Source organism: Passer domesticus, chromosome 13 (assembly GCF_036417665.1).
Source record: "Passer domesticus isolate bPasDom1 chromosome 13, bPasDom1.hap1, whole genome shotgun sequence".
NCBI lineage: Eukaryota > Metazoa > Chordata > Aves > Passeriformes > Passeridae > Passer > Passer domesticus.
The window spans coordinates 7278092-7304935 of NC_087486.1; the positions used below are offsets into that span (position 1 = coordinate 7278092).

At 40.6% G+C, this 26844-nt stretch overlaps 1 protein-coding gene across 3 annotated transcripts in view; it reads right to left on the reverse strand.

Moving 5' to 3' along the window:
- CNOT6 (CCR4-NOT transcription complex subunit 6) overlaps nucleotides 1–26571 on the reverse strand; it is a 32654-nt gene extending 6083 nt beyond the window's left edge. Inside the window, exons 1-10 of one of the 3 annotated variants that reach the window (XM_064388356.1) lie at nucleotides 26398–26571; nucleotides 11974–12087; nucleotides 9362–9548; nucleotides 5915–6000; nucleotides 4856–4945; nucleotides 4681–4749; nucleotides 3108–3265; nucleotides 2444–2598; nucleotides 1336–1490; nucleotides 137–367 (exon numbers count right to left, since the gene is read on the reverse strand). In XM_064388356.1, coding sequence (XP_064244426.1) covers nucleotides 137–367; nucleotides 1336–1490; nucleotides 2444–2598; nucleotides 3108–3265; nucleotides 4681–4749; nucleotides 4856–4945; nucleotides 5915–6000; nucleotides 9362–9548; nucleotides 11974–12085 — 1243 coding nt within the window. In that variant the 5' untranslated portion in view covers nucleotides 12086–12087; nucleotides 26398–26571. Of the gene's footprint in view, nucleotides 1–136; nucleotides 368–1335; nucleotides 1491–2443; nucleotides 2599–3107; nucleotides 3266–4680; nucleotides 4750–4840; nucleotides 4946–5914; nucleotides 6001–9361; nucleotides 9549–11973; nucleotides 12088–13295; nucleotides 13556–26397 lie in introns of those variants that run through there. The other 2 variants (XM_064388354.1, XM_064388355.1) reach the window with 2 other exon arrangements.
- Nucleotides 26572–26844: the final 273 nt, after the last annotated feature.

Sequence of the window (26844 nt, forward strand, 5' to 3'; positions counted from 1 at the left end):
TCCTCCTTCACTCCTACCTTCTCTCTCCTCAGCACCTATAGAGCTTCTATTATCAAACAATGCATTCTCCAAACAGAAAAACTTACAATTGTTACACACTTGAAATAGTCTAAAGAATAGGAAATGGAACTCTTACCAGAGTCTGGTAGAGAATTGAGATCTGCACACAGTACAAGTGGAATGGTTCCAAGCTCTCCCGAAACACCAGGTTTGAGACTACGAGAAGCTTTATCAATAATGTTCTTTACCTCGGACAGGAACATCATAGTCTGAACCAGCTTCACATCAGAATAATCTGGGTCCCAATGCATATGTGCATTAGCTACAAGAACTAGCTGCTTTTCCATCCCAAGATGTGGCTTTCCAGCTAAAATTTAAAATCAGTTATTTATTTGAAATCAGTCAGCGACAAAAAACAGTATTACAAAAATTTAAACAAAGTGTTTAAGGGGACAAAAAAATACAATACCAGTATGACTTCAAGAGGGTTAAAATCATTGGAATGAAGAGGGTCAGATAACTCCTCTTACATTTAACAAGTGTTTTAGTTGATAGAAAGCATTAGGAATGATATTTCACATTCAAGACCATTAACAGACTATCTTGCTACATGTAATGCTTTTGTATTCATGGAAAATTAACATAAGTAATGGATAATCCTAATTACAGGCAAATAATGTTTTTCTAAAAAATTACAGCAGCTTTCCTCAGGCTATAATAGCAAACAGGCTGTGTTCATATCTTATTAGGCAGCAAGCTCTGAATTCTAAGTTTTCAACATTCTAAGTTACCTCTCTTGCTGGAAGTGTTTCTTAAAAGGCTTATTTGCTACAATTTGAATTAATAAAATATCATTTTGATAAATATAACACAGGTTGAGTAGGCTCCCACTGTGATACTTATAAAGCCAATTTACATTTCCTAAATTAAGAATGGCAGGGCAGAACAAACAGTTTGTTTAGGCATGACAGCAAAGAAAATAAGTTAAAATTATGGAGATACACGATCCAGAAACACACAACTAACACCACCTGATTCTTTGATACTTGTACATAGTTTTAAGAAAAAAAACCCAAAACCAAACAACAAAATCACTCAAATTTTTATATCTTTTTTCCTTAAAAATACAAGTGGGGGAAAAAAAACAAACCCTCATCATTTAAGCAATATGACTTTTCCCCAAAATTCTCTTTGGAAATAAATTTGTCTGAACATACAATCTACCAAGCCAAATTCAGCTACAGAACCTAGTTTCTCTTGTTTATTGTAAAAGAGTCTATTTTTTTTCATTTACAAAATACCATCTATTTAAAAAATACATGAAATGGGACTTACATGACATTTCTATCAATTCCTTTCGCAGTTCTAACAGAACAGCGACTCCAATGTTATCTTTTGTCATAACCCTGTTCAGCATAGCCTCTGAACCTTCTGAGTTTGCCATTGCTAGTTGATTGAACTCAACAGTATGCTTTTGGACCAAAGTAAATCTGAAAGAAAAACATCAAATGGAATTGTTTTCAGCAGCCAGATACAGCTGGAAATGTTATCAGTAATTCTCCTTTTAATTGAAGCTCAAACACATTTATGATGTCAAAATCTCAGCCAGTCACATAATTTCATAAAATCCTAAATTGAAATCAAGTGATATAGTTTTCATAGCAACTTTCATGTAGTCTATAGTACCTTAGTTACAATTAAAATATTTTGTTTATCTAGAGAGGTATTTTAGAAAAGTCATGCTTGTTTCTAACTCTGCATCTGTTCCTAGTTCCAATATGCAGATTTAACAGAGAGGGAGTAAATAATTTTCAAAGCCACTAGGTTGCAAACCGGGCACCTACATTTACTTATGGATACACAGGAATGCAAGCAGGAAGGGACATTATTACTATCACATCCAAAGTTGTACCATGCAATATGACACAACCAGTAAGTGCTGCAGCTCTTAAATGATCAGGGCTTTTTTACAGAAGTGTGCAGTGATCCCTTGTTGTTTGCTTTACCAAAGGCTACTGTATCAAAAAGTCAACGTCACCTGAGGCCTTATTTCTGCAATTTGGGGGATTCTGAATTCCTTTACTCAAAAAAACAAAAGGCAAGAAAATCTGCTTCATTTTTCATTACTTCCTTAATTTTCAATTATTAGACTCAACAAGTGAAAGATAATTCAGTGAACTCCCAACCAGCAGTGCTCAAACAGAATGAAATCTCATTCAACTCAATATTTCAAGGTTAAATTTTTTTTCTGTTAATTCCACACATGAATTGTGTGAATGATCTCTGTCATATAAACCAGTCTTTCTAGGGGTAGGAATGCTCTTTATCAAAACCCTACAAAAGGACAGTTAAAGCCCAGCTGTATGAACTGTAAGACCCACCTGAGAAATTATGTAAAAGACAGCAAGAGACAACAGAAGGCTTAGCAAACCACATCACTTACTTTTCTGTTTTGAAAAATATTGCACAACCATCAACATGTTTTCTTTCCTGTTCTGACATTGTCCTAGCTCTAGATTTTGGACTGAAGAATCCATTGTAGCCACGTTCTTTCAATTCTACCAGGAAAAAACTGTAGTACTGCTCCGTTTCAACCTCCTGTAAAGTTAAGGCAGCACAGCATGAATGTACTATTAGCAAAATATAGAAGGCAAATATTATTTAGACTCTTCAGAAGTGTAAATCACTTTCAAATTAGATTTAAGAGGAAAAAAAATCTAAGAATTAAGTACATCAGAGAATGCAAATTCAAGAGCAATATCCCTATTTTAAGAAAATATAAATGAATTTCTGCAGTCCCTGGAGTTATGATTATCTCAAGCCTCTTATTTGAAAATGTGTCAATTACAGCCCCACATACACACACAGGCACAAAGACACCCCCACCAACATTGCTTTGATCAGAGGCTGCTGGTTCCCATTCCAACTGCGGGGGCTGAGAGCCTTCTTTTGATGTCAAGCAACAAATAATGTTCTAAACATCACTTCTTTTTCTTTTGTTTGCAGAAGGTTTTGAAAACAGACCATTTACTAAAAATACACTTAACGTGAAGAAACCAGCACATGGGAATAGAAAAGGAAAAGAAAGAATGGTGTATTTTTTTTACCTGCAGACTTATGATGTCAGCATTGCAGCTCAGTATTTCCTGCATAATGGCTTTTTTTCTGTATTCCCAGTTCAAGGCCCAGGATGGACAATAGCCATACAGCTGCCGGGTGGCATATTTGTCACAGAGGACGTTGTAACACATGACAGAGAACAAGGCTGCAGAACAATAATTTTACTTACACATTGATAGATTTTAAGAAAAAAATACAATTATGTTCTTGACTTTTGTCTTGTGCAAATTTATCAATTCACGCTTCATTTGTTTCAACCAAAACACAGCATGTGTATTGGTGCTAAAAAAAATTGTTAGTTCTTCTAGGGAGACAAATTACATGTTTGGACTTATGGCAGCTGTCTTCTAGCATTTAATTAGGAAACAAACACCCCCCCTTTATATGGTTAACACAGTGAAGAGCAGAAAAATGTGTTTTGTGCTAAGTGGTGCTGTACTGTGAAAAACCCAAAACAAAGTAAGTGTATTTGAACACTTGTATTTGCCAGCTACACAAAGGTCTGCAAGCCTACAAATAGATTCTTTAAAATCTACCTCAATTATTGCCACCACTGACTGTAACAGATCCATAGGCAGGGTGAGGATCCTTTCACACAAAGAAAAAGTGTAGGCAAATTAACCCCTCAAATATTTCCACCTCAAAAAGCCATTCAGGCATAGGACAAGAAATATCTCCTCTCTGTATTAATTTGAAACAGAAGCAATAATGAGACAGGCTGGGGCAACTTGACAGGTAATCCAGCAGCATGGATTTGGGGGCTTGTTTTGTTGGGTTTTATAGGTTTGTTTGTTTTTAAAAAGCACTTAAAGAATTTGTAGTACAACAATGAGATAGTTGGAAGCTCCTCTCAAATGTAAAAGAAAGAAACAAAATCACTGTTTGAAGATATAGAAAATTGAAGAAAAGAATCTTGGTCTGGCTAGGGTCAAATTCTAGCATTTTGAAAACAAATAAATAGGAGACAGCAAAACAGAAACTGCATTAACATTGTGATCTTTGAAGCAATCACCTTAATAATGGGGAGAATTATCAGTCCTGAAAGACGTGACACTGAAATAATTGAGAAATACACTAAGATTTGTGGTGGGCAGGTAAATAGAAAAGACTGTATTTTAAATAATTTATGCCGGAAAAAAAAACAGCAAAGAATTAAACATGACCTGAATCTCACCAGCAAGAAAAATGTTGAATCAAGGATGACACCCTGGTAACTTAAAACAATTGTACAGTTTTTGGAAATCATGCTCAAATGCTTCTATTTTTTATTCTTCAACAAATGTTAAATTAAGCCTGTTATAATTCCACCATTTAACTAATTGTGGACAACAGTTTCAATTCCTGCGAGGGGGACATTAATTAAAAATAAATTACTTTAGAGTGAAAGATTGGTAAATCTGGAACAGGTGTTCCAACTGGGATAGAATGACTTCAGCTGGCTGGTCAGCACTGCACAGATGATTGGTTAATTTAAGCATTAACTTCTTTTCCAGTAAAGATCAACAGCTTTTATTAAAAGGAAAACAGAAGAACTGAGAAATCCTTGAAGTGTTACAGTACCTGTTGGTCTTGTACGGTCTGGTTCTTGCAACATGATCCAGGATCTTGGAGGTGGCTGTTCTGTCGAAACTATGGGAACATTTTAAAATAGAGATACAACAAGTGATAATCACATTTATTTAACACAGCAGAAAGAAATGTTTGAAGAATGATCACTTACTTCTTTTTGCAGTACCTGCCAAATTATCAAGCAAATAGTTCAGTAGCCGTCGTGTCCCATCTGGTTCCTGATACAGGTTCAGAATATCCTGTGTAAGTGGGTTTCCTACAAACCAATTCACAGGAATATTGAATAAAATATACAGAACTACTGCAGACATGCATATCAGTGTTGAAAGCTGACATCTTGGAGACAAGATCTACCATGAACTACTTGGGGATTTCAGATCTCAGGTCTTCAGTCTCACAAAACTCTGTATGTGTGGACAGCCCTAGTGAAGTTTAGCAACATTCCCTGCTGATTCTGCTGTGGGACTGAGCATCCCAAAGGTGGTGCTTGGACTAAGAGCAGTGAAGAACTTGTGGTACAACAGGCAGAGCTGATGAGCACAAACACAGGAGCCACCTCTGCTCAGTGTGAAACATCCCCCAGCAGTTGATCTGACAGTCAGACCTCAGCAGAGACTCTGCCATCTGCCAAACATAAGCAGATTGAAGAAGTTGTCATGGACAACACACACTGCACGTGCCCAGTTTTAAGGGGGAGATAAAGAGACTTTTGAGACTTAGCAGTGTTTAGAGGAATTATATCTCTCAGTGCTTCTGATTTTGTGACTCAAAATTCTCCAAGGCCAGCAATTTCATAGCTAGAATCATAAAGTTCAGGGGGAAAAAAAAAAAAAAAAAAGGAAAATACTTAAATTGCTGCTTGCATGAACAGCACAGAACCCTGCAGCTGTACAAAGGATGTTCCCTTTCTGGCTGGAGATGTACCACAGTTAACCACAGACTATTTCTTAGTTAAAGCAGAATTTCATTCAACCCCCATGCAAGAAACAGAAAGCTTCTGCACAGTCTGCAAAACGAAAAGGAAACCTCTTTCTATGGGCACTGCTCTGCCAAACCCGTTATTTTTCTAAATAATCCCTAAGTAACAGTATTTATAAATGTGGAGTGAGCAGTTTCATCTGGATTGCTAATCAGTAACATTTTCTGAACCAGCAGACTACAGCCATTACAGCTCAGCAGCAGTATCACTAAGCAAGCACAGACACCAAGAAAAAAACAGCAGTACCTTTCAGACCCAAAGTCTGTAACTGGAACAGTTTTCCCAGCTCAAAAGGTAAAACTCGTAACAGGTTGTTATTTAAATGTAGTTCCCTGTAGACAGAGCAAGAATCATATGGGTCTGAAAACAGAGCAATGTTTATCTGCAGCAGTACAAGAACTGAACTAGAAGAGAACCAATATAGTAGCAAACAACAATATTGAAAAATTCAGAGACTAAACAGCAATTGTTAGGGAAATCCTGCTGTACTCAGACACACACACACACCAGACAAAACACATTATGTTGAACTACAGAGGAAAGGATCTGTTTGAGAGTTTTATCTTAAACAGTCAGACATTTTGTGAACATTAGCAATAATTAAACACTTTAGTATCTACAAGTGATGATGCAGTAACAGCTCAGAGAAACCAGACCATGAAATGGGTCAGCTGTGATTAAGAAATAAAGGGAAATTATATCCTTGAAACCAAATTAAAAAATCCAGGATCTCAGCAGTATGATTACAGCTACGGCATTACCATGCAGTAGTCATTTACAGAGGTAATTTTCTGTTGGTTTGGGTTCATAATTTCAGTGGTAAGACAAAATATGTGCTCTGAAACTCACAAAAGCAATATACAGACAGGAACAGAATTCATGTCCTGAATTCTGATATCCTAACAAATTAGGCAGAAAAAATACACTTTTCACTTTCCTAAACGGATTCCCACTAATCAGTGAAGACTTTCATAGAATTTCATAGGATCAATCAATATAAAGTTGCTGCTCAAAAGTGTTTAGAACTTGGTACCTAGAGACTTGACAAGTATTTCTGGGCAACAAAAAGAAAAGGAAACCTGGAGGACAAGAGTTAATGTAACTCTTGTTGATTTCTACAGAACAGCATTTGAGGGTTTCAGTGTCTTTCTTGTCATAAGCAGCCCAGAAGTGACCCAGGGATTTGATTGTAGTGTCAGCACAGGGGGCAGTCACTGCCCTGGTCTTGCTGATCCAGGCCAGGTGCCATCAGCTTTCTCAGCCACCTGGGCACCCCTGGCTCACGTTCAGCTGCTGCTGACCACCCCCACCAGGCAGCTTCCCAGACACTGCTCCCCCAAACTGGAGCACTGCTGGGCTGTGACCCAAGTGCAGGGCCCAGCACCTCCCCTGACTGAACCTCAGAGCACTGGCCCCAGCCCATGGGTCCAGCCTGTCCAGATCCCTCTGCAGAGCCTGCCTGCCCTCCAGATCAACCCTCCCACCCAGCTCTGTGTCATCTGCAAATGTACTGGGGGTGCACCCAAGCTCTTTCAAGCATATCAAGAGCATCTGTTTTACAGCTGAGCTTTCCAAGATAACATGTTACACTGTTTATTTTTCTCTCCTTTTTCTGCAAAGATCAGAAATCCTACTGCTCTGACATCTCTTTTTTCAACTACTTGCAGTAAAAAGGGAGATGAAAGGAGTCTTGGGAGAGCTCTACAGTACAGACCAAACCCAGAGCTCCAGATGTGGGAGCTGGGAGAGCTGTTATCAGTTCTCAGTGTTGAAAGCACAAATGATCTCTGTGGCTTGGGATATCAGCAATGCCCACGGTTGAATTACCGTTAGTTTGAACAACTTCCCAGAATCCAGGGGAAGACTGCAGCAACACCAGCCTGGAACACAAAACCCTGGCCCAGCTGGGACCTGCAATGTGTTCTCACATAGGATGAGCTTATGAGCTTTTCTTCACTTACACTACAGTAAAAAAAAAAAAACAAACATGGAGCAGCTGCAATTAACTGAGGAGCACAGTGGCTTTGCACATTAGAGAACTGGGCTCAAGTGCTATGTTTGGGTCATAAATAGAAAGCTTCTACGATCCTAGACCTTAGCTACATATTTCACATTTACAAGATTTACCCTTCTCTGCTCAGAAGAAACTTAGGACATTCAAGAGCTGAAACTTCATAGACTCAGCCAGAATAAATCAGGAGAAGTGTTGGGAAGAAGGCATAACGACTTGACATTACTGATGACTCTGCACTGCTAAGCTATCTCCATGTCACAAGTGTTACATTTACAAAAATGTTTTAAAAAGAAAAAGACTGAAAGGAGCTAATTAAGTAGAAGGATGAATTTGAGACTATTCCAGTAAATTTAGGGTTGCTACCTCACAATATCCAAGGAGTTGAATAAACAAGGGAAGAAACCTGTTAGTAATAACTGCTTTTAATTGAAATAGTAAGGCAAAGAACTAGAGCTTAGAACAGACTCCTCTCCAGTTGAAAGCAACTATACAACATGCTACAAAACAGAGCTGCCAATTATACTTCAAAAAGCAAGGTCTCTTTGCTCAGCCTCCAAGGTTGAGGCTTGAACTGCTCTGGAATTTGAGCTTTTAGCACCAATTTAATCAGCTAGTTTAATCCTCTCCAACAGAGCAGACTTTTCTAAAGGGGAGGAAAATGCAATGACAGATATTTCTGTGTGCAAACTTGCTTTGCTTCCAATTTCATGAAAGCTGTGCTGGCAGTCCATTGCTCTAGCATTGCCTTTACTTCTAATAACAGTCTTGTTACTTTCAGACTGTATTTTCTGGATTTGAGAAAGCTGTTCAGAACTATCTTCAAAATTAATAGCAATGAAGGCAATTACTGGCAACTGTCTAATAAACCCAAGATAAGGCTCTTCCTTTTGGTCAAGGGCAAAAGACTGTTGCCTGTAAATATTTACTCTTACATAAATAATTTATATATTTATGTAACACTGTTTTTACAAAGTAAAATGCTGCAGCCTTAAGTATAATCTAAATAGGCACCATTATTCATATTTCACTTCCAGGCTAACTTTGTACATCTTGACATTGCAAAACTGAAGGGAAAAAAAAACAACTTGAAAAGCTGTGATTACAACATTTTCTTCTCCTCCTCAGTTTGCACAGGAATGCAGTTACATCACAGTAAAGGTGGGGAGGAGATGATACTGACATACTAGAGGACACTAGATGTTGCAATTGTTATACAATAAACAGAACAAGAACTACTGTTAAGTATAATTACTAAATATGAATAATGAGGAAAACGTTGTAGTTAACACAATTATAAATGTTTAATCTGATCTTTTTTCTACCTTACTATGAGTTAAAAGCAATTTTTTTTGGTGCTTCACTTACTCTTTCAGACAAACACCACATAAAACATTTGTAAAAGAATCTGGAAAGAGATGCCTGAGAGGAAACCTGACTTGGAAAAATATAAATGGGTGATTGCCATGAAACCAAGCACTTGTGAGGCTCATTCTGTGCTGCCACACACCAGAACAGCAGATCACACAAAAGCCAGCACTGCCAGAGCTGCACAGCCCACAGCAAGTATTCAGAGAGGCAGACAGGAAGGGAGGAAAGGGGAATTGACTTATGCTGAAGTGTGAACTGTTGCTACAAAGGCAATAAAAGAACAATTTTAACTCCTGTTAGGATTTACATACCTGAGTGACACCATGTTTCCGAGCTCTGCTGGTAAACTGCGGATTTTATTAGAGGACAAGTCCAGATATACCAGATTGTGAAGCTTGGCAATGTCTGAAGGAATACGGGATAAGGAATTGTCACTGAGATGCAAAGCTGTCAAATGGGTCAGTGTCCACAATGATGAACTTAAGCTTCTCACTTTCCCTGTGGAAGAAAGGTACAAGAGAGAATATTTAAAATGCATAGATTTAGCAATAGCACATTTTTCAGGTATGTATGGGGCAAGGGAATTTGAGGGGGAGTTTTGCTAGTGGGTTTTATTATTATTTTATTCAATATAAATTCCATTAATCACCAATTCTATAAATGAAAAATTAGTCATTGTGTTAGAAAATGCAAGATATTGCCAAGGATGCTTGAGGTTGTTTTTCCCAATCCATACTTAAGGCTTAAACATCTGTCTTTATCTACTTCCATACAAGACAAAACATATTAACTAGCTGACCATGAATTTATCATTAACAGAAGTGTAAGAAACAGATTTTTTTCAATTATAGTTTATGTCTGAGATGAAAGACGATGCTTTGTTTCATCCCTTATTTCCCCATATCTTTCAAACCAAAAATCTTTACTCTGTGGCATTAATCCAGCCAAGAACAGATAGAAACACTATATTTAGGGTGACTAAGATGCTTAGTTGAGAACATGGATTTCCATCTGGCATTCAACTAAAAGCTGTATCAACTATTGCCAGATATTTTAAAAAAGGTATGATTTTTTGTATAAACTGAAGTGTGGAAACATGGATTTGTGTGACAGAATCAAGATTTTTACACTGCCACATGCAAGGAATGTGAGATATCATCAGAAGGTCTCAAAATATTTCTTGTCTCCAAGATTTTTTTCCTCCAGGGGTAAATCCTTTTTCATTTACATAAATCATCTCACTGTACCAAAAGCCTTAGCAGTACCAACACCAGTTTCTCCAAGGCAAAAAGTTAGCTGGAACAACTTTAAAATGCCCACTGTTACTTATCAAGGTTAACAACAGTCTGGTTAATATTATACCAACACACACACACTTTGTAATTCCTTTCCTTAAATTATTTTTTCCAAAATAAGAATTCATATTTAGTGCCCAGGAAGGTTACACTGAGACATGTGCATCTGGGACTCAGTCCCTGTCAGCAAAATGTTTAATAGTGGTATAATTTCCAGTGAGCTATAAAAAAAACAAAGAGCATAAAAAAGCCTGTCATGAAAACACATTTGTGGGTTTCTGTATTATGTGACCAAGTACTTTGCAAGGAAAGGACAGTGTGAACATTAATGAAAGAAAAAACACTGCACATTTTATTCTGCAAGGCAAATGCATACAGTTCTTAAGGGATTGATGCTCCTCTAATGCTCATTAAGAAATCTTTTGAAAGCTTTTAAACACAAATGGATAGTTCTTTGCATTTTAAAAGTGAATTAGCACCTCTTCCCCACCCCCAATGCAAACAGGTGACTGTGATCATAGAAAGCCTTGCAGCTGAAAGGATTTCCAATCAACATCCCTGATCCAGGCTCTCCACTGCAGCACCTCCCTTGGCGGGAATCAGTCTGCAGTGAGATTACCAGGCATGAAAGGAAAGAGCCATCACTTAATGCACTTCCTATGCAGAGCAGCAGATGTCCAAGAGGATTCCAAGCCTAATGCTGATGTATAATGCTGATTCCTGAAGCAGCATTTAACTGGGTTTCTGCATCTGTAACCTTCAGTAAAGAATGCTATTCACATGGGGAGGCACGTGGTACAGGAAGCAAGGCATAGATTCAGTGAACTGGATGGAAAGATTCTTCACAATTGGAAGAACTTTGTTTATTCCTCTTCCATAAATTTCTCTACTGAAGAGTAATTTTTAAATCCCACATGGCAATTTCTGCAGTTGCTTAAAGCACCTCTGTATCTACAGAAAATTATAGCCGAAGTTTAAAATGTCACATTTTTTAATTCTTAAAATATTTGCTTGAATTTCCTTGTAAACACTTTTTGTAGCAAACTCAGGATTTACTCTACAAACCAAGAGACTGGCTGACCAGTTGACACACATGTTTATGAATTCTGACCAAGATTCAAGAGTCCAACCGTACCTCAAAGCTTGCACAGATTGTGGAGGTTTTGGCATTTGTTTTTAGTCTTAAGAACAAAGCAAAATTTACAACTGCTTTTAAACAGAAAATTTTTGCTTCATGGACATGAACCTTATGGACAATACCTTGTTGTTATATTACCTACAGTAAGAACATACCACTACAAATCAACCCCAACTTCACCTTCTTCTCTTTGAGAAATCAAATCTTAAATTCCTGGTCTCAGTCACTTCATCATCTCAAAACACAAAGAGTTCACATCCATATCCTCACTTTGAAGACTTTCCTACACATGGGGATTTCCCACTTGCCCCACCTTAGCCCTCCCACAGCTCCCTGTGTTATCCCAGCCCAAGCTCTTCCCTCCACACACCCCAGCTGGCAGCTGCCATCCCTGTGCTCTGCTGCCTCTCTTCAGGGTAGGTAACTCCACCCCAGACTTGTCCAAGCCCACACTACTTTCTTAACTCAGGACCATGCCTCAGTTCCTTACCACTTATTTCCAACTCTGCCCAGTGTGATTTCTTTCCATTGGCTGCTTCCTCTGAGGACATAATTGTGTACATCCTCCGTGGATCAGGTGGATCGTACTTTTCCTTGGGCATTCCTGTTGAAAGCAAAAGGCAAGTGATTAACTAAGATATTATATACTGAGATCTTTAGAAGGTAATTCCCATTTTAGTTAAATTTCATGCTAGGCTTTTGTACCAAATACTTCTCAAAGCTACAGATAATGTGCCAATTTACAAATGTTGCTGAATAGGAAACACTGCTATAAAATAGAAAAACGGAGATTTCTAACACTCCTAGAATGGCAGACAACAGCCTAGCCCCCCTCAAAATTTACCAGAATCTGCAAAGCAGTTTAGAAATTGTGTCCCACCACCTTCCATGGCTATGTTGTGTGTCCCTCAAAACCAACACATCCCACTGCAGGCTCTTGTTTCTTCAACAATGAAACTTCAAAAATAGATCACCATGTCCACTGAGATCTCATACCCCTAGAAAACATATTTGCTAATAAATCTGATTACCCATCAGTTCCAGGACCACTGCAATTCTCAGCTTTTCACACAAATCAGCATCAAGAAAAGAATTAAGGTTTCAAAAAGATTCTCAATTCTTTAAACCTGAAAAGTGATAGTTTTAATCCAACCTTCACCCTACTTTCTCCAATCTGAAAATACTGTACCCAAGGTAAACAGTTCTATCACTTTCTTCAGACAGGTATTTAATACCAAAATTTAACTTCATTCTTCTCATTCTTTTTCACATAATTCCTGTTAACTTTATAAGAATAATTTCTCTAGGTTCTTTTTACCATCCTCAATCATGCACCATGACAGAGAAGCAAACATTCCTCTCCAACAAACAACAAGCTATAAATCTTTTTATATGAAATAGACAAATTAAACAATGCTGGCTCAAGTAACACTTAAAAACACATTAGAAGAGATATTATGCAATTATTCATCAAAATACATTACAGCAATATTATAATACTACCCAAATGCACTCAATAAGCAAGCAGCTATACGGGTCAAACTTCTAAGGACATCTTCCTACCAAGTCTTTTAAGGTTTTCTCATATTTTCATTTCCTGTGATGAACTGAAAAATGTTGTCATCATATTAAAAAAAATCAAAGAATAACTCCTAGTAAATAAGACTACTAACCAGACTCACAATCTGTTTACTGATTTTACTGAAAAGTGTTTACTCTGCATGTTAAACAACACAACAAAAATCCACCAAAAAACTTTCTAATAATTATGCATCTTAATTAAAATAAAGCTTTTAGGCATCTCATGCTTACTTTAATATAACAGCTCTTTTACTAAGTCACACTCCTCCTTCCCTTTCCCACTCCCACTACTGGTCAAAACCAGATTTCTGCAGTGAAAAGAAATTCCCCTTTAAGAAGTGAATTGTGGGTAAAAGGATCAGATTATAAATAGCAGCTGGGTGAGGCTCCTTCCAGAGTGAAGGCATTTGAGTACCCAGGGTGTGGGAATTGCCAAGTGTAACACTTTCTTCATCAAACTTCACTAATTAAATGAGAAGAGAGTGGATTACAATCTCCAGAAAGGTAAAAGCTTAACTTCTTCCTGCAGTAAATATGCAACTGGTGCAAAAATATATATCAGAGTAATGTACAGAGCATCTCTTCTGAAATTTCTACGTGTAATTATATATAATTCACAAAGACCAAGCAGGAATGCTCCAGCTTGTCAGGAAACATTTACCTTCGTCAGACATTTACTGCTTTCTCTTCCTGCTGCTCCCTGAATTAATAAATATGTTCCAATTTTTCGAGAAGCAGGTAGAGCAAAGACAGAAATCTCATTCAGTACAGAAACACCAACGCTCCCCAGAGCACACTCAATCACATGCACTAATTAACAGCTTTGCTGGTACCAGCAGTGTATCACTGCTCACTGCTAGAAGAGGATGACATACTTTTCCAGTGGGTTTTGTTAACGTACACTAAAACAATTAGAGATTTAAGAATTTGGGGGTTTAACACTGGATCCTGGTGATCCTGCACTCCCAGTCACTCCATCTCAATACAGTCACCCTCCTCCTCAATAAAGTTGCTGCTCTTGATGGTTTTCCCTCTCTCACTGCTGCATTTCTCAGAGGATGAGGCTCTGCTGTTTACGATTACCAGGTGCCAAAAAAGCAGCAAATGCTTGAGAGCCCCCTGGTTGAAGGAGCTACTGCTGCCCAAGAGCATCACTGCCACCAGCACACCCAGGATACTGTCACGCCAGGCATGAGCACATCTTCATCTATCACCCAGAACTCAAAATTTCTCAGGAACTGACAGGAAGGCTAAATTTGGGTAGTATCTCACAGTAAGCACAGGATAAAATACAAGCACAACACCTTCAATTGCATTTCAAAACTTCACAGCATGGTGTAGTTCAAGAAAAACAGTCTCTTTTACTGTCTCCTTTCTCCACCTCCCCAAATCCAAATTTAGCACCTGCTAAGCTGCTACAGTAAAACATAAAAGCTGAGGTAAACATCAGATTAAGTGATAGAGTTTTGTCAGACTAAAGTAATTTTAGTAAGACCCATAAAATAGTGTTGAACATCATTACAACCATTGATAACTGCAGCTCTTAACAATCATCATGGTAATTTTCAAAACTGCTTATACCACCTGTAATTTTCACTTACACCAATACAGATGGTGAAACACCATTAATGTTAGGTTCTTACTGCACACAGTAAATCAGTTTGTAAAGGAGAAAATCTTTATAAAAAAAGATATGACATGGATTCCTGGAAAATGCTCCAGACTACATAAATTTAATGAAAAGGACATATCAGTATGTTTGAATGCAAATGGAATTGTTTACTATCTTGTACCAGGTTATTAAAATTGTCATTTTAAAAGCTGTAAAAACAGAAGAGCTTGAGAGCTGTACTGAGTGTGGCTGCCCACTCCCACCGTGGGTCACTCAGTCCCCACAGAGAATTAACACAGAATTAACACCCCTTACCCCAAGACACTGAGCCAAGCAAGGCCCAGGAGGTAACAGTGCACAGGTCTGACACAGGAATCACTGCCCTAAGCCCTTGTTTGCACAGAGGATGCTGAGACTGGCATTGAGACAGGGCGAGGGGCAGCAGGGACCCACAGCCCCTTCAGGGAAGGGCGACAGGGACCAGGAAGAGAAGGAAAAACCTGAAGATTGTTATGTCAAGGGAGGGCAACCTGCTGAAGACTGGCTACTGCAGCAGGTGGGTGATGGAGCTCTGGCCCAGGCTTCCCTCAGAACAGACCACTGCAGACAAAGCCAAATGTCCCCAGGTGGAGCTGCACCTGCCCCCTTTGCTGCCTGTCCCTCCAGATGACAGCCACGACTGCAGCCAGGCCAGGCTGGGCACTGGGGCTGTCCTGGACAAGGACAGTGCCATCACCAGCACCACGGGCTCCTGGGGTGCCATGCCAGCAGGAGCCGGTGGCCTAGAAAGGACTTCCTGGAGGCCAAGCTGGTTTAGATACTCTGCTTGCTGTAGAACAAAGGGAGCTCAGCTCATTGCCTGACAAGACGTTTGGAACGATAAGTGTCCTTGGCTATGGACGTGTGCAGAGTGGAAGCTGGACTATGAGGTAGTTAATGCTCCAGGTGACTGGGGAAACTAGCAATAAATAATGTCTTCAAAATGGACAAATGAGTCTGCTCTGAGTGACAGAGCAGGAAAGATGATGACTTTTTTTTCTGTTCTACCCTTCTGCCATTTTTATGAAATTGGAAGACAGAGAGGAGGAAGATTTAAACAAAATAAGTAGGTGAGCAGATACTTTGAGATTAAGGTTTTGGGGTTTTTTTAAGCACTCCAATACCACAGCAATTCTTCATTTCCTGAAATGCTTTCTACAATACCATGATAAATTACCTCGATTTCAAAACTAAATGTACTGGGTAACTCCTGTAGGCCAAGTTATCCAGTACAATCTTTTATACTATTACTATGGATGTAGATGTCAAGTTTGCCCCTCAAACATATCTTTAAATTACGAAAATTTGAATTCTGAAACTCTGTAGAAAATTGTGAACAAGAAACAGCAACACAGTGTTCAGACATAATTTCAACTAATCTAATCAACTATTCTGAAATAACTATTTCCATACTTACTATGAACTATCTATAAAACCCATTTACAAATCTGGGAGTACCTTTAGAATTCAATTCAATCACAATGCTGAAGCATTACAACTCTGCTTTTGAAACTTCCTAACACATGTCAGCGACTTCCCCTCCTTCCCCTTGACTTGCTTTTACTTGTCAGTGACACACTAATGCAGATCTGGAGATAACCAGGGGGGGAAAGTAAACAAAGCAGCACCACACCTGATCAAGTGCAAAATTATTCAAACTTTTTGCTACTTTAATTAAAAACAGAGAATAAATGATGCAAATCTAGACCTAATAAAGTAAGAAGTAACAAGACAATTGGACAATATTTTCCATTTCTTGATTCAGTGCAGTCTTACTTGCCAAACAAATTACTTCTCAACTGCTGAAAAGTAGCAGGATAGAAAGCAATCTATTAAGTTGCTCAAAGATTTCATAAGAAAACAATAGCATATATGAGAGACTTTTTTTCCCCTTTCTCTCTCCAAACCCTCAGCTGGAAGCTCAACCCAGACCATTCTTTTGTAACCTTGTGCCTTTAACCCTGAAGCTCTTTTCCATGCAATCCAAAGTTTCACTTAAAAATGGGTTCCAGTGACCTTCCCCACAAATATAAATGTCTCTTAAATTGACTGGTCTGTTTTGAATTCAAAGTTAATTTAGGATCTTCCACACCCTCTACCACTTGCACTGTGGTTTTACAATGCATGAAGCAGAACTAAGCTGGTCCTGGTGGAGTTCCTCCTCCCCAGGACCCTGTATTTCCACTCTTGCATCAGCACCGACTTTTGTCTGATAACAAAGGAGCTGGTGAAGAGAATTAAACTGGCTAAGGGGAAAGAGGAAAAAAAATATATATTTGAGGGAGACTAGACTCCTGTGTTTATTCCTGTATAGCAGGAATGTGTGTGTGGATTTGCAGCTGTTGAAATCAGGACACCACCATAATGGCACTTCTGGCCACACTGACACAAAATCTCTTCTTCCATAGCAGGAAGCAAACCCTCAGCCAGTTAAACAGTAACACTGAACAAAGTCTGAAATCCTAACTGAAGGCAAAGTACATTGCATTTTAGATAACTTAAGGCTGTAGCAGGTCTAGCAATGTATAGGCCAATCAGATGTGTTCATCTGCATTGAAAGGGTTAATTTCTACTGTTGAGCGTTATTAGAATTAACAGGAATTTCTGCTTTCAACTGCAAACAGTGACCCTCTTCAAAGGGAACAGAAGTGCCTCTAAAAGATAACTACTGTACTTTGGAAGAAAATCTTTCATAGTGCTGTATTTCAGTTTTACTACAAAACTGCAGATTTGCCCTTTCCTACTCAAAGACTCACTACCCCTTGTTTAAAAAGTGCTTTTCCAATGTGAATCAAGCTTGCTGCTTTCCCTGTCCTGTCACTGGTGGTGCCTCACTCAGCAAGTCACGAATTTCCATGGGAACTTAATTACATTTCAGCTCGAAGCACAGGCAAATAAGCAACAACACTGTCCCTGGCCAGGATGACAAGGTGCAACATCTGGCACGTCCTCCCAGAAAAGCCACAGCAGCTTGAACAGGGTTTGTGATAAAGGTCAGTCCCTGCAGAATTTACACACTCGACTTGATGAGCTGAGTCAATGACTGAATTTATCTCAGCCTGTTCCATGCCTGGGCAACAAACTCGACAGTGATGTCAATACTGAAAACTGATGGAAAAATATTCATGGGCAAGATACCATGATGAGGAAAGGAAAAACACCCAATGCATCCCAGCTAAACCCCAAGTGCCCTGTGAAGTACGTTTAATGTATTTCAGCTAAATTCTTATTTTAAATTATTTGACATCACCCCACCTACCTAAGACATAAAACTAAAGAATTGGATGTTCTTTCTGTACCTGATACTGTTCCTACAACGCCTTCTAAATTTCATGTTATCTTATTTGTATAAATGTCTTAATCAAAACATACTAAGTTGAAACTTTTTTTAAAAAAAAAATCTTAATACATGCCTGTGGCTTTGTATTTCCCAAATACCAGCAAGTACACACCACAATATGGAAGAATACTTGCATTCTGCTAAGAATCACAACTTGCTACATAATGCATACTTTGTTGCAATATAGTATACAATATATATTTATGTTACACATAGTTAATACATGTATTTTATACAAAATGTATTTTTCTACAATGTATTGTAACATACAATATATCTGCAAAATATATTTTGCTACAATACACAAGCAGAGAAACCAAAGTTCAGAAAAACAGGTGTGAGACATCACTCAAGAGAAAAAAAAATCCAAAATAATTAAATCTGCCTCAGAATTGAGAAATCCATACTACAGTACATTAGAACTAAAATCACAAATATTCTGAAGCTGAATAAACAGAAATTGGAGGACTTGCATATCTGTTGAAATAAAACCTTACATTTAACTTTGTAAGCAAGAACCAGATCCCTCTATTGAAATATATACAAAGAAAACACCAGTGTTGCAAGAAACCACATATTTATTTTTCCTTACTAGTATGCTACTTCAAGGCAAATATCAAGTCTGTTGTGTAAACACCTATTATTTGTGGACTAGTACAAACACTCTTGGCATTTTATTTGAAAAAAGCTGTTCAAGTAATTTTTTTTTTTTACAGTAAGTATTTAGTATTGAAAAAATAAGGCTAGGAAAAATATGACTGGGAAATCAGCTAAAGGCCAACACCTGAATTTTTCAGAACACATGGTGTAAGTTAAAAGTTTCTTTTTGCCTCGTGTGGGGAGGGATGGCCTGTACCAGCTGTGGGCACAGGCAGAACTGCAGCAGCACAAGGACAACTCCTGAAACACTCCCCCCTCCCAAGACACTCAACTATAACATGTGGGAAGGTGTCAAGATCCCTTTAACCCAATTTATAGCTTAATGTTAGAATAATCTAAATTAAAATTATTTAAAAAAAGCTGTTGAGTCAACACCAAGTCAATTGATTCATTCCAAGTACTTTTTCACTCCCTAAGATCACATTTTAGTGGCTGTTAGCATATTAAGATTTAATGGCTTCATCAGGGATGTAATGCTTCTCCATCCTATTTTGAGGACTTCTAAAACTGTAATTTTACACGACTGCCAGCAGAAACCCACAAGTTACTCTTCCTCTTTTTCAGACTTAAGATAATGCTGTGGGATGTGAACATGCATGTGAACATGTAATAATAAATACAAGATACTGATTAAGTCAATATCCATGAATTCATATAAGTGTATCTGGAATATTACTAATCAGATGAGTTATTTGAATTTGCATATGTAAGTTCTACTAAAGAAAACTCAGAAGCTGACAAATGCTTTAATATTCTTTTAAAAATCTATAAAGCTGTTAAAGTTCAGCAAACCCCTTAATCTAGCCAAAGCTGACTAAAATGAAACATAACCCTCCTGGTTCAGATAAACTGGGCCATAAATGTCAAAGGATTTACTTGCTGTCTTCAAATCAGGAAGACTCCATTAGACTAGAGAGCACTGACTAGAACAGGCTTTAAATTTTGTGAAGTTCAAAACTCAGTCATTTCATATTTTTAAGAAGAGCATATTAAATTTTGACCTGCAGGTATTTCAAATTTAATTAAGGTTTCTTTGTCCTTCATAACGACTTGTTTATGGAAATGCAAACTGGCTGGTTCCGGCTGGCAGTGGCAGGCATAGGGAGGACGTCATTTTCCCAACTTCTACTTTTTCTACCCAACAATTTCCTATTACAATTTCCCACAGATAAGCAACGTGCAGCCCCATGTTTTAATGGTGTACGTGTAATCCCCTAAACCTTGCACAGTGTGAAAAACTTGTTTACCATCATTTCACTAATACAAGGAAGCAATTGCCACTTCCATGTTCAGCTGCTACAAAAACTAGTTTAGGTTCAGAAGAGAAGTCTAAAATGGTCAGAGGAAAAAAGGCACAATTGAGGACTTTTGACTCCTCCATCTTCTAGACAGACCTCCAAGACAGACCTGTTCTATCAGACTCATGATAAAAAACCCTCAAATTCCCAACCCTTACCCTGCACAACATATAATTAGAAATACGATGTCCAAATGTTCTCAGTGTTGCATACATGGTCCAGATGATTAGAATGGTTCTTAATGATCAGAAATTGTATCTAATTATGACTGTAGTAAAGGGCTGCTGTATACAAAACAAACACTAACACAAAACCAAATTGCAAAGCAAAGCCTGACCTTAACTGGTACCCCTGGAACCACATTGGCTAGTTAATGAGTACAACACAGCACTCAGCTTTTTGCACATTCTGTTAGTGTTTTCTGAAAAACCAATATATTAAAGAGATGTCAGGTTCACTAATTACTTTAAGAATTTAAATAAATTGCATTGCATTACAGAACTGTGTTCTGTACAAGTCAGATGGAACCTAAAAGACCAGCTTTAAAAAGGAAGAGCTGTGTTGTAAAACATTTAGCTTCAGGTTTTATAAATGTAGGCAGAAAGACCAAGGCTTAAAAGCTTCACCTACAAATGTCTCTAAAAAGCTGAGAACAGCCTTACACTCCAAAACATTAATACAATAGCAACTCCCACTCCACTGGTTGTATCCAATCATATTTGACACTTTAGTTATGATTCTTAACAATACATGGAACACTGATTCTTGTTTAGGGGGGCCCATGCAAAATTTCTCCTCTTGGTTCAACTCAGTAAGCTATTCTAAATACTGGCACACGTACCAACATGTTCCTTACCACATTTTCCTTTATGTGTCTGCAGAACGCTTACCACTGCTGTGGTAAACATTTCTGTTGTTCCATGGGGGAAAACCAGAAGTCACCACACAAAACACTGTTTCTTAGTCTTACAACACAACTAAAGAGTAAGAGAACTCAGCTACTTTAAATGAAGTTTGGACATGAGCTCATTTTCAGCATTCCTGCTATAGAACTGAACTAGAGCTTGACAAGAGATGTCAGTATCTAAATCCAAAAATCTCTGCCTTCCTAGAACACAATTTCAAGATACCTAAATGCTTGTTAGTGTTTCTAAACTAAAGGTCAGGATGTTACAGAAGTCATTGCACAGTTGATGCTCTACCCATTTAGCCACATCCTGACAGCAAGAAAATTATTCACAGATTGGTTTTACTTCAAATTTAACCAACAAGCCTAAAAATGTTTTTCCACAACCACACTCTTGTGCAAAAAGCCAACTCAAGACTTCTTTCCTGTCCCCATGTTCCACTGCATCACCTCTCTCAGTTGTGTTGATGCAGCTGTTTGTGAAACAATACCAAAACCCAAGAATGATATTCAGCTAAGAAAGTGGGGCTTTGAGGTTGTGGGGGTTGGGGTTTTTTTAATAATGAAGTATCACTGCTCAGCCACATCACTGGCTGGTTTTGAGCATAACTCTGGCAATGCTTGTACTGACATGGATGATGAGCAACCAAAGCAGCAGCTTTCCAAATTCTACCACTAGAGAGAAGTCCTGACCTACTAAATCAGAAGAAACCATGAGGTGATCAAGTCCACTGCTCCCTATACAGAAAGCACCTATGCCATGATTTGCCATTGCAAATCTCCAGAGGTGGATCTTTCATGCTCCTCATCAAAACAGAATTCCTTACTAGTTTTAATTATTCTTCATCCTTATTAGTTGTTCCTAAAAGCTCCCACTGCTGAAAGCACTCTTCAGATGAATTGTGATCAATGCTGCACTGAAATTCCTCTTTATCCACAGGACCTTTGCTTTGTCAAACAAAGCTCCTCTGTTGGGTGAACAACTGTTAAAACTTCTTTAAAACAGTATTTAAAAGTATTAATGGTCAGAGAGTGGCATAAAATTCCCCAACACTTTTTCTATTCAGCCATTACGATGCCATTTCCTTGCTCTGACAGGTGATACACATCAAATGGCGCACGGCCAGCCCCGGTGGTGTTTTAGTTTAGTTTCAAGCCTTCTGTCTTTGTAGGTGTTGGCTAAACGTGGCCTTTGTTGCAAAAATCACATGAAAGATCTGTCTCTGAAGCAAGTTTTTTTCTGATCCCTGACTTTGCAAACTGATTTATGCAGAGAGATACTTTTGTGGAGAGGCAATTAAGTCAGATCGATGTGCAGGATCCACATCTCACCCATCAATACACTCCAAAATAGCTCAAGCAATAAAGCTGCATATTACTTGTAACATGCAGGATATGACATTATTGTATATTCCTGGTGTCCTAACCATGGCAAGATGCTGCACCTTCATGACACAATCCATCACCCAAACTGCTTCAGCATGTTCTGGAAAACCCCAGTCTTCCAACTGAAACTGCTGCCTTGCTAAAGAAAGGGAGAAGCTCAAAAGATGCTTTGGAGATACTGGTATTGTAAAATGGAACAAAAACTTTAGGAAGGTCTTCAGGTAGGGAGCCCCTTCACTTGCAGAATAAAGGCTGCATACCAGGAACATGAACTAAGATGCACAAGAGAGCCATCCAAATATCCAGGCTGTGATCACAATGTCGAGTTGGCAGCCTCCATAGAACAACTAACAGCATTCCCAGTCTAAAAAAACCTGAAGTCAAATCAATCTCTTCCTGCAGATTTCCATTGTAGCATAAACTGGAATCCTAACAGCAAGTATTTTAGTGCTAAAATAAACTGTATATATTTACTGCTCCTAGTCTCTCCTTGATTTATACACTAGGAAAAAGGCCTCCAAGGCATTAACAAAAGGATTCATGTTGCAGTCTTACAAAAGGAAAAACTGAGTTGTTGCCAATCTTTTTTTTTTAAACAAGCACCATCTTGGAAGTGCAATTAGCAGCTAAAAGTACATGTTAAGCATTTAAACAGCTTTTTCTTTGGGACCTGCCTAAGCATTTGTAAACTCTCAAAGATGTCAGCTGCAGAAATTGCTCCATGTAGAAACTGAGAGTGCAGGTCCCCAAGCTGATGCCAAAACTCCCTTGTTGAGTGGACTTGTACAGCCCAATTTCAATGTAAGAACATAAATTATGTCACTTAACACAATGCTAATAATCTTGCAGGCTATTGTACAACAATCACACTTCCAAGTGTGAAGCACCAACACTTTAGAAGGAACAAAACAGATGAAACCCTGCAGTGACTCAGCTTGAGCAATTTATGCATAAAGCTTTCAAAGTTACACCATGGAGAAGGCTAAATATAGACTGGAATCAGTAATGTCAGTGTTTTGACATGGGAAGTAGTGTAAAACCTCAATATATGGATTGAAAACCCCAGATACTTTGTATGCAACTGGGCATGGCTCAACCTCTGCCTCATGCAACTAGAACTAAAATCTGGTGGTTGGGTCTGTGGGGAATATTCTTGTGGTATTTTAAGGTGACTGGCAGATTTTAAAGCCCAACGTACACAAGTGTAATCTTTCAATACTACACATACTTCCTGAAAATAGAGGTAAGTGTCAATTCTTGTACATCCCTTCAACTGTGAAGACTGAAAGGCATCCTCATTCCTAAAGATTTCTGTGTAGCATCTTTGCCTGATGTGGCCCCATTTGAGACTAGGATATAAAGCTCAGACTGCACATACAAAAGTGTACAGCCAAAAGGACGTGACAAAACCAGATAATAATAATTTAAAATTCACCAGTCTGTTAGCAAACAGAACCAGGGCCTCACCAACAGGGACTGCACAAGTGGATGGAAGAATTCTGGTTCACCACATGGACTCCTGGCACAGTGGTGAGCCAAACAGCATGGCACAGTTTGCTACGTGCACTGATATTTAAGTTTTTTGGCAACAGATTAACAGAACCATTTTTTAATACAGCCACGTTTTCAAATATGGATTCTTTTGTTCATATGTTGGAAAAGAATTTTTAGTTTGCTCAGTCTTGGAACCATTTTGAAGACAGTGGTTTCCATCACAAGCACTACACTTGGTTAAAAGAATGTCTTCCTAATATCTAGTATAGCCTTGAAAAGGTACCATGCTCATTTAATATGTGACCCTTCATAACATGTTTTCAGGTCTTCACGTATAAAATGTCAAATGTATTTACCTGCCCCTGCAGTATTACAGTTTCATCTATCTTTCTATTTTAATTCTTCCTCTAAAATTCAAGCACAGTAAACAGCCTGAACATGAAACTGTATTCAGAGTTCAACTTCAGAATGCAAACAGAAAAGAGATTCTTGGCAGGATCCTTTTTAAACATGGGCTGATCCAAGCGATTCAGGTGAAAAGTGAACAAAGAGTTAATCCAAATGCGAAGGGCTCCATTTCAGTAATAGCATGAATAAACCCCCACAGAAGGCTTCATTGCTAGCAGCAAACTCCACAGAGTCCAGATGAACCAGCAGGAAGAACAGAGGGCGGATAATCCTGTAAAATTACCCCAGTGGAAATGTTGATAAATTCCCAATTATGAGACCTGCTCTAGAATGAAAAGAAATGTGAGATACAATACAATTACCAGTCAACACTTGCACATCTTTGTATTTAAGCCAGACAAATACCACAGGTATTTCTTAATCCCTTGGATTTTGAATTAGTTACCCACTGTGCCGAAATCTAGATTATGAAAATAAGCCCCAGAAATCAAATGAAAAAACAGACAATCTGCAACTCCAGTTACAAAGAAAATACCCATCCGTGAAGTCCTATTTTCAGTGATACAATCTTCTATGCGTTTGTGGAAATACAGATGGCTGTATTGAAAAACAAATAAACAAAAAAAAAAAAACAGAACAAAAAAAGCCAACAAAACCTTTAGCATACCGAATTTGTTTTGAATATGGTTCTTACGTTACACAAAGCAAAGCAGTACAGAATCAGGTTGGAGAAGACCTCTAAGATCATCGAGTCCAACCTAGGACTACAACCTAGTGGGTTTCATATGAATTTTTAATGTTTGTGGAAACATTTCTGATAAAATACGTGTTCACCATAGATACCAAGACACAGACAGGTGCATTAGATATCTCCTTTTCTAAAGCCTTGTCTGATCCCAGGCTTATCGCTCTCCATAAAATTCTGGAGGAGGAAAAGCTGTCCTGTGAGCCCCAAGACGGCCCGGGGGGTGCGGGAGCTGCCCACCGCCCGCTCCCCCGCACGATGCGGCTCGCCAGGCAGCCCAGGCGCTCATCTCCGTGCCCCAGCCGAGGCAGTGACCCCGTTCGGGCCCCGCCCGGTTTCGGAACGACGGCCGGGCCGCCGCGATCGCGATCGTCCCCCGCCCCGATCCCCTCTGTTTATCCCTGCATGCGCCTGTCCCGCGGCCCCGCGCGCCCGCCCCCCGCGCCTCCCCATTGGCCGCCGCCGCTGCCACTCACGGCCCCCGCGGCCCCGCATTGGCCGCCTCCGCTGCCACTCAGGGCGCCCGCCCGCCCCGCCGCTCCCTCCGCCGGAACGAGCGAGCGGCGCTCCGGCCCCGGCGCCAGCGCGGCCGCGGCTCCCGCTGCCGGCGGGGCGGGGAGGGACGGAGGGCGGGCGGCTGCCGCGGCTCCTTCCGGAGCAGGCGAAGCGCTCCGCTGACAGGCAGCGCTGCCGCCCCTCGCTGCGCGCCCAGCCAGGCGGATCGGCCTCCGGGGAGGCAGCGGCGCGGGGCGCCGTGCGTGGAGGGTGGACGGGCAGTTCCCCCGATTGATGTCATTTCCCTCGGCCTTTTGTTGAATTATTTTAAACTCAATTGCACGGTGAGGGGAAAAAAAAAAAACCCCAAAAAAACAACAAAAACAACAGAACCTACCAGCACCAATAATAATAACAACAACAACAAAAACAAACAACAAAAAAACCAACTTCAGGCTCCCAGATGCCATTATACTAATTTCTCTTAATTGCCTCTCCGATGCAAACACAGCCGGGCTCCTGCGCGGCGCCGCCCGGCCCGGCTCGCTCCCGGCCTCCTCCCCTGCCTCCCGCTCGCCGGTGGGCGCTCGCGGGGCCCGGCCCGGGGGTGCGGAGCCCCCTCCCCGCCGCCCCCGCTTCCAAAGCCGCCGTTCCCCGCCGCCTCCCCGGCCGCGGAGCCTCCTCCGGGCGTCCTCGCAGCAGCGACTGCCCAGGCCCAGCACACTCCCCCCCCCCACCACGGACCCCCCCATGTCCAGAGCGGCCTCGGGCCCCCCTGACACCCCCGAACGACGCGGCGCGGGGGCTTCTCCCCGCCGAGCCCGGGGGTCCCCCCTGGCCGCGCTACCGCCGGTCCCCCCTCAGCGCGCTCCTCCCGCAGCGCTGCCCCCCCCCCCCCACCCCCGGGCAGAGCCCCCCGCTCCGGGCCGGGCGCCGGGGCCGCCCCTACCTGTGGCTGCAGCATCCCCGTCCCCCCGCCGCCCTCGCTCCGCCGCCTGCCTGGCTCTTTGTTTCCTGCCGCGGGCCGGACGGGAGAGCGGCTCCCCCCCGCCTCCTCCTCACACTCATTGAAAGCAAACAAGCATCATGGCGGCGCTGGCGGCGGCGGCGGCTGCGGGCGGGCCGGCCCCCCTCCTCCGCCTCCGCCTCCTCCTCCTCCTTCCTCTCCTCCTCCTCTCCGCTCCGCTCTCCGCCCCACCTGCCCAGGCCGCCCGCACTGCGCGCACGCTCCGCGGCCGCGGAGGGAGGCCGGGGAGGGGGCGGCAGGCCCGGGGGGGTGCGGAGGGAGGAGTTTGGAGCGCGTTTGGGGGTACGGCCGCGGGAGCGCGGCGGGGAAAAGTGGGTGAAAGTAACGAGTGGCTGCGGAGCGGGGCTCGGAGCCCGTGCCAGGGGTGTA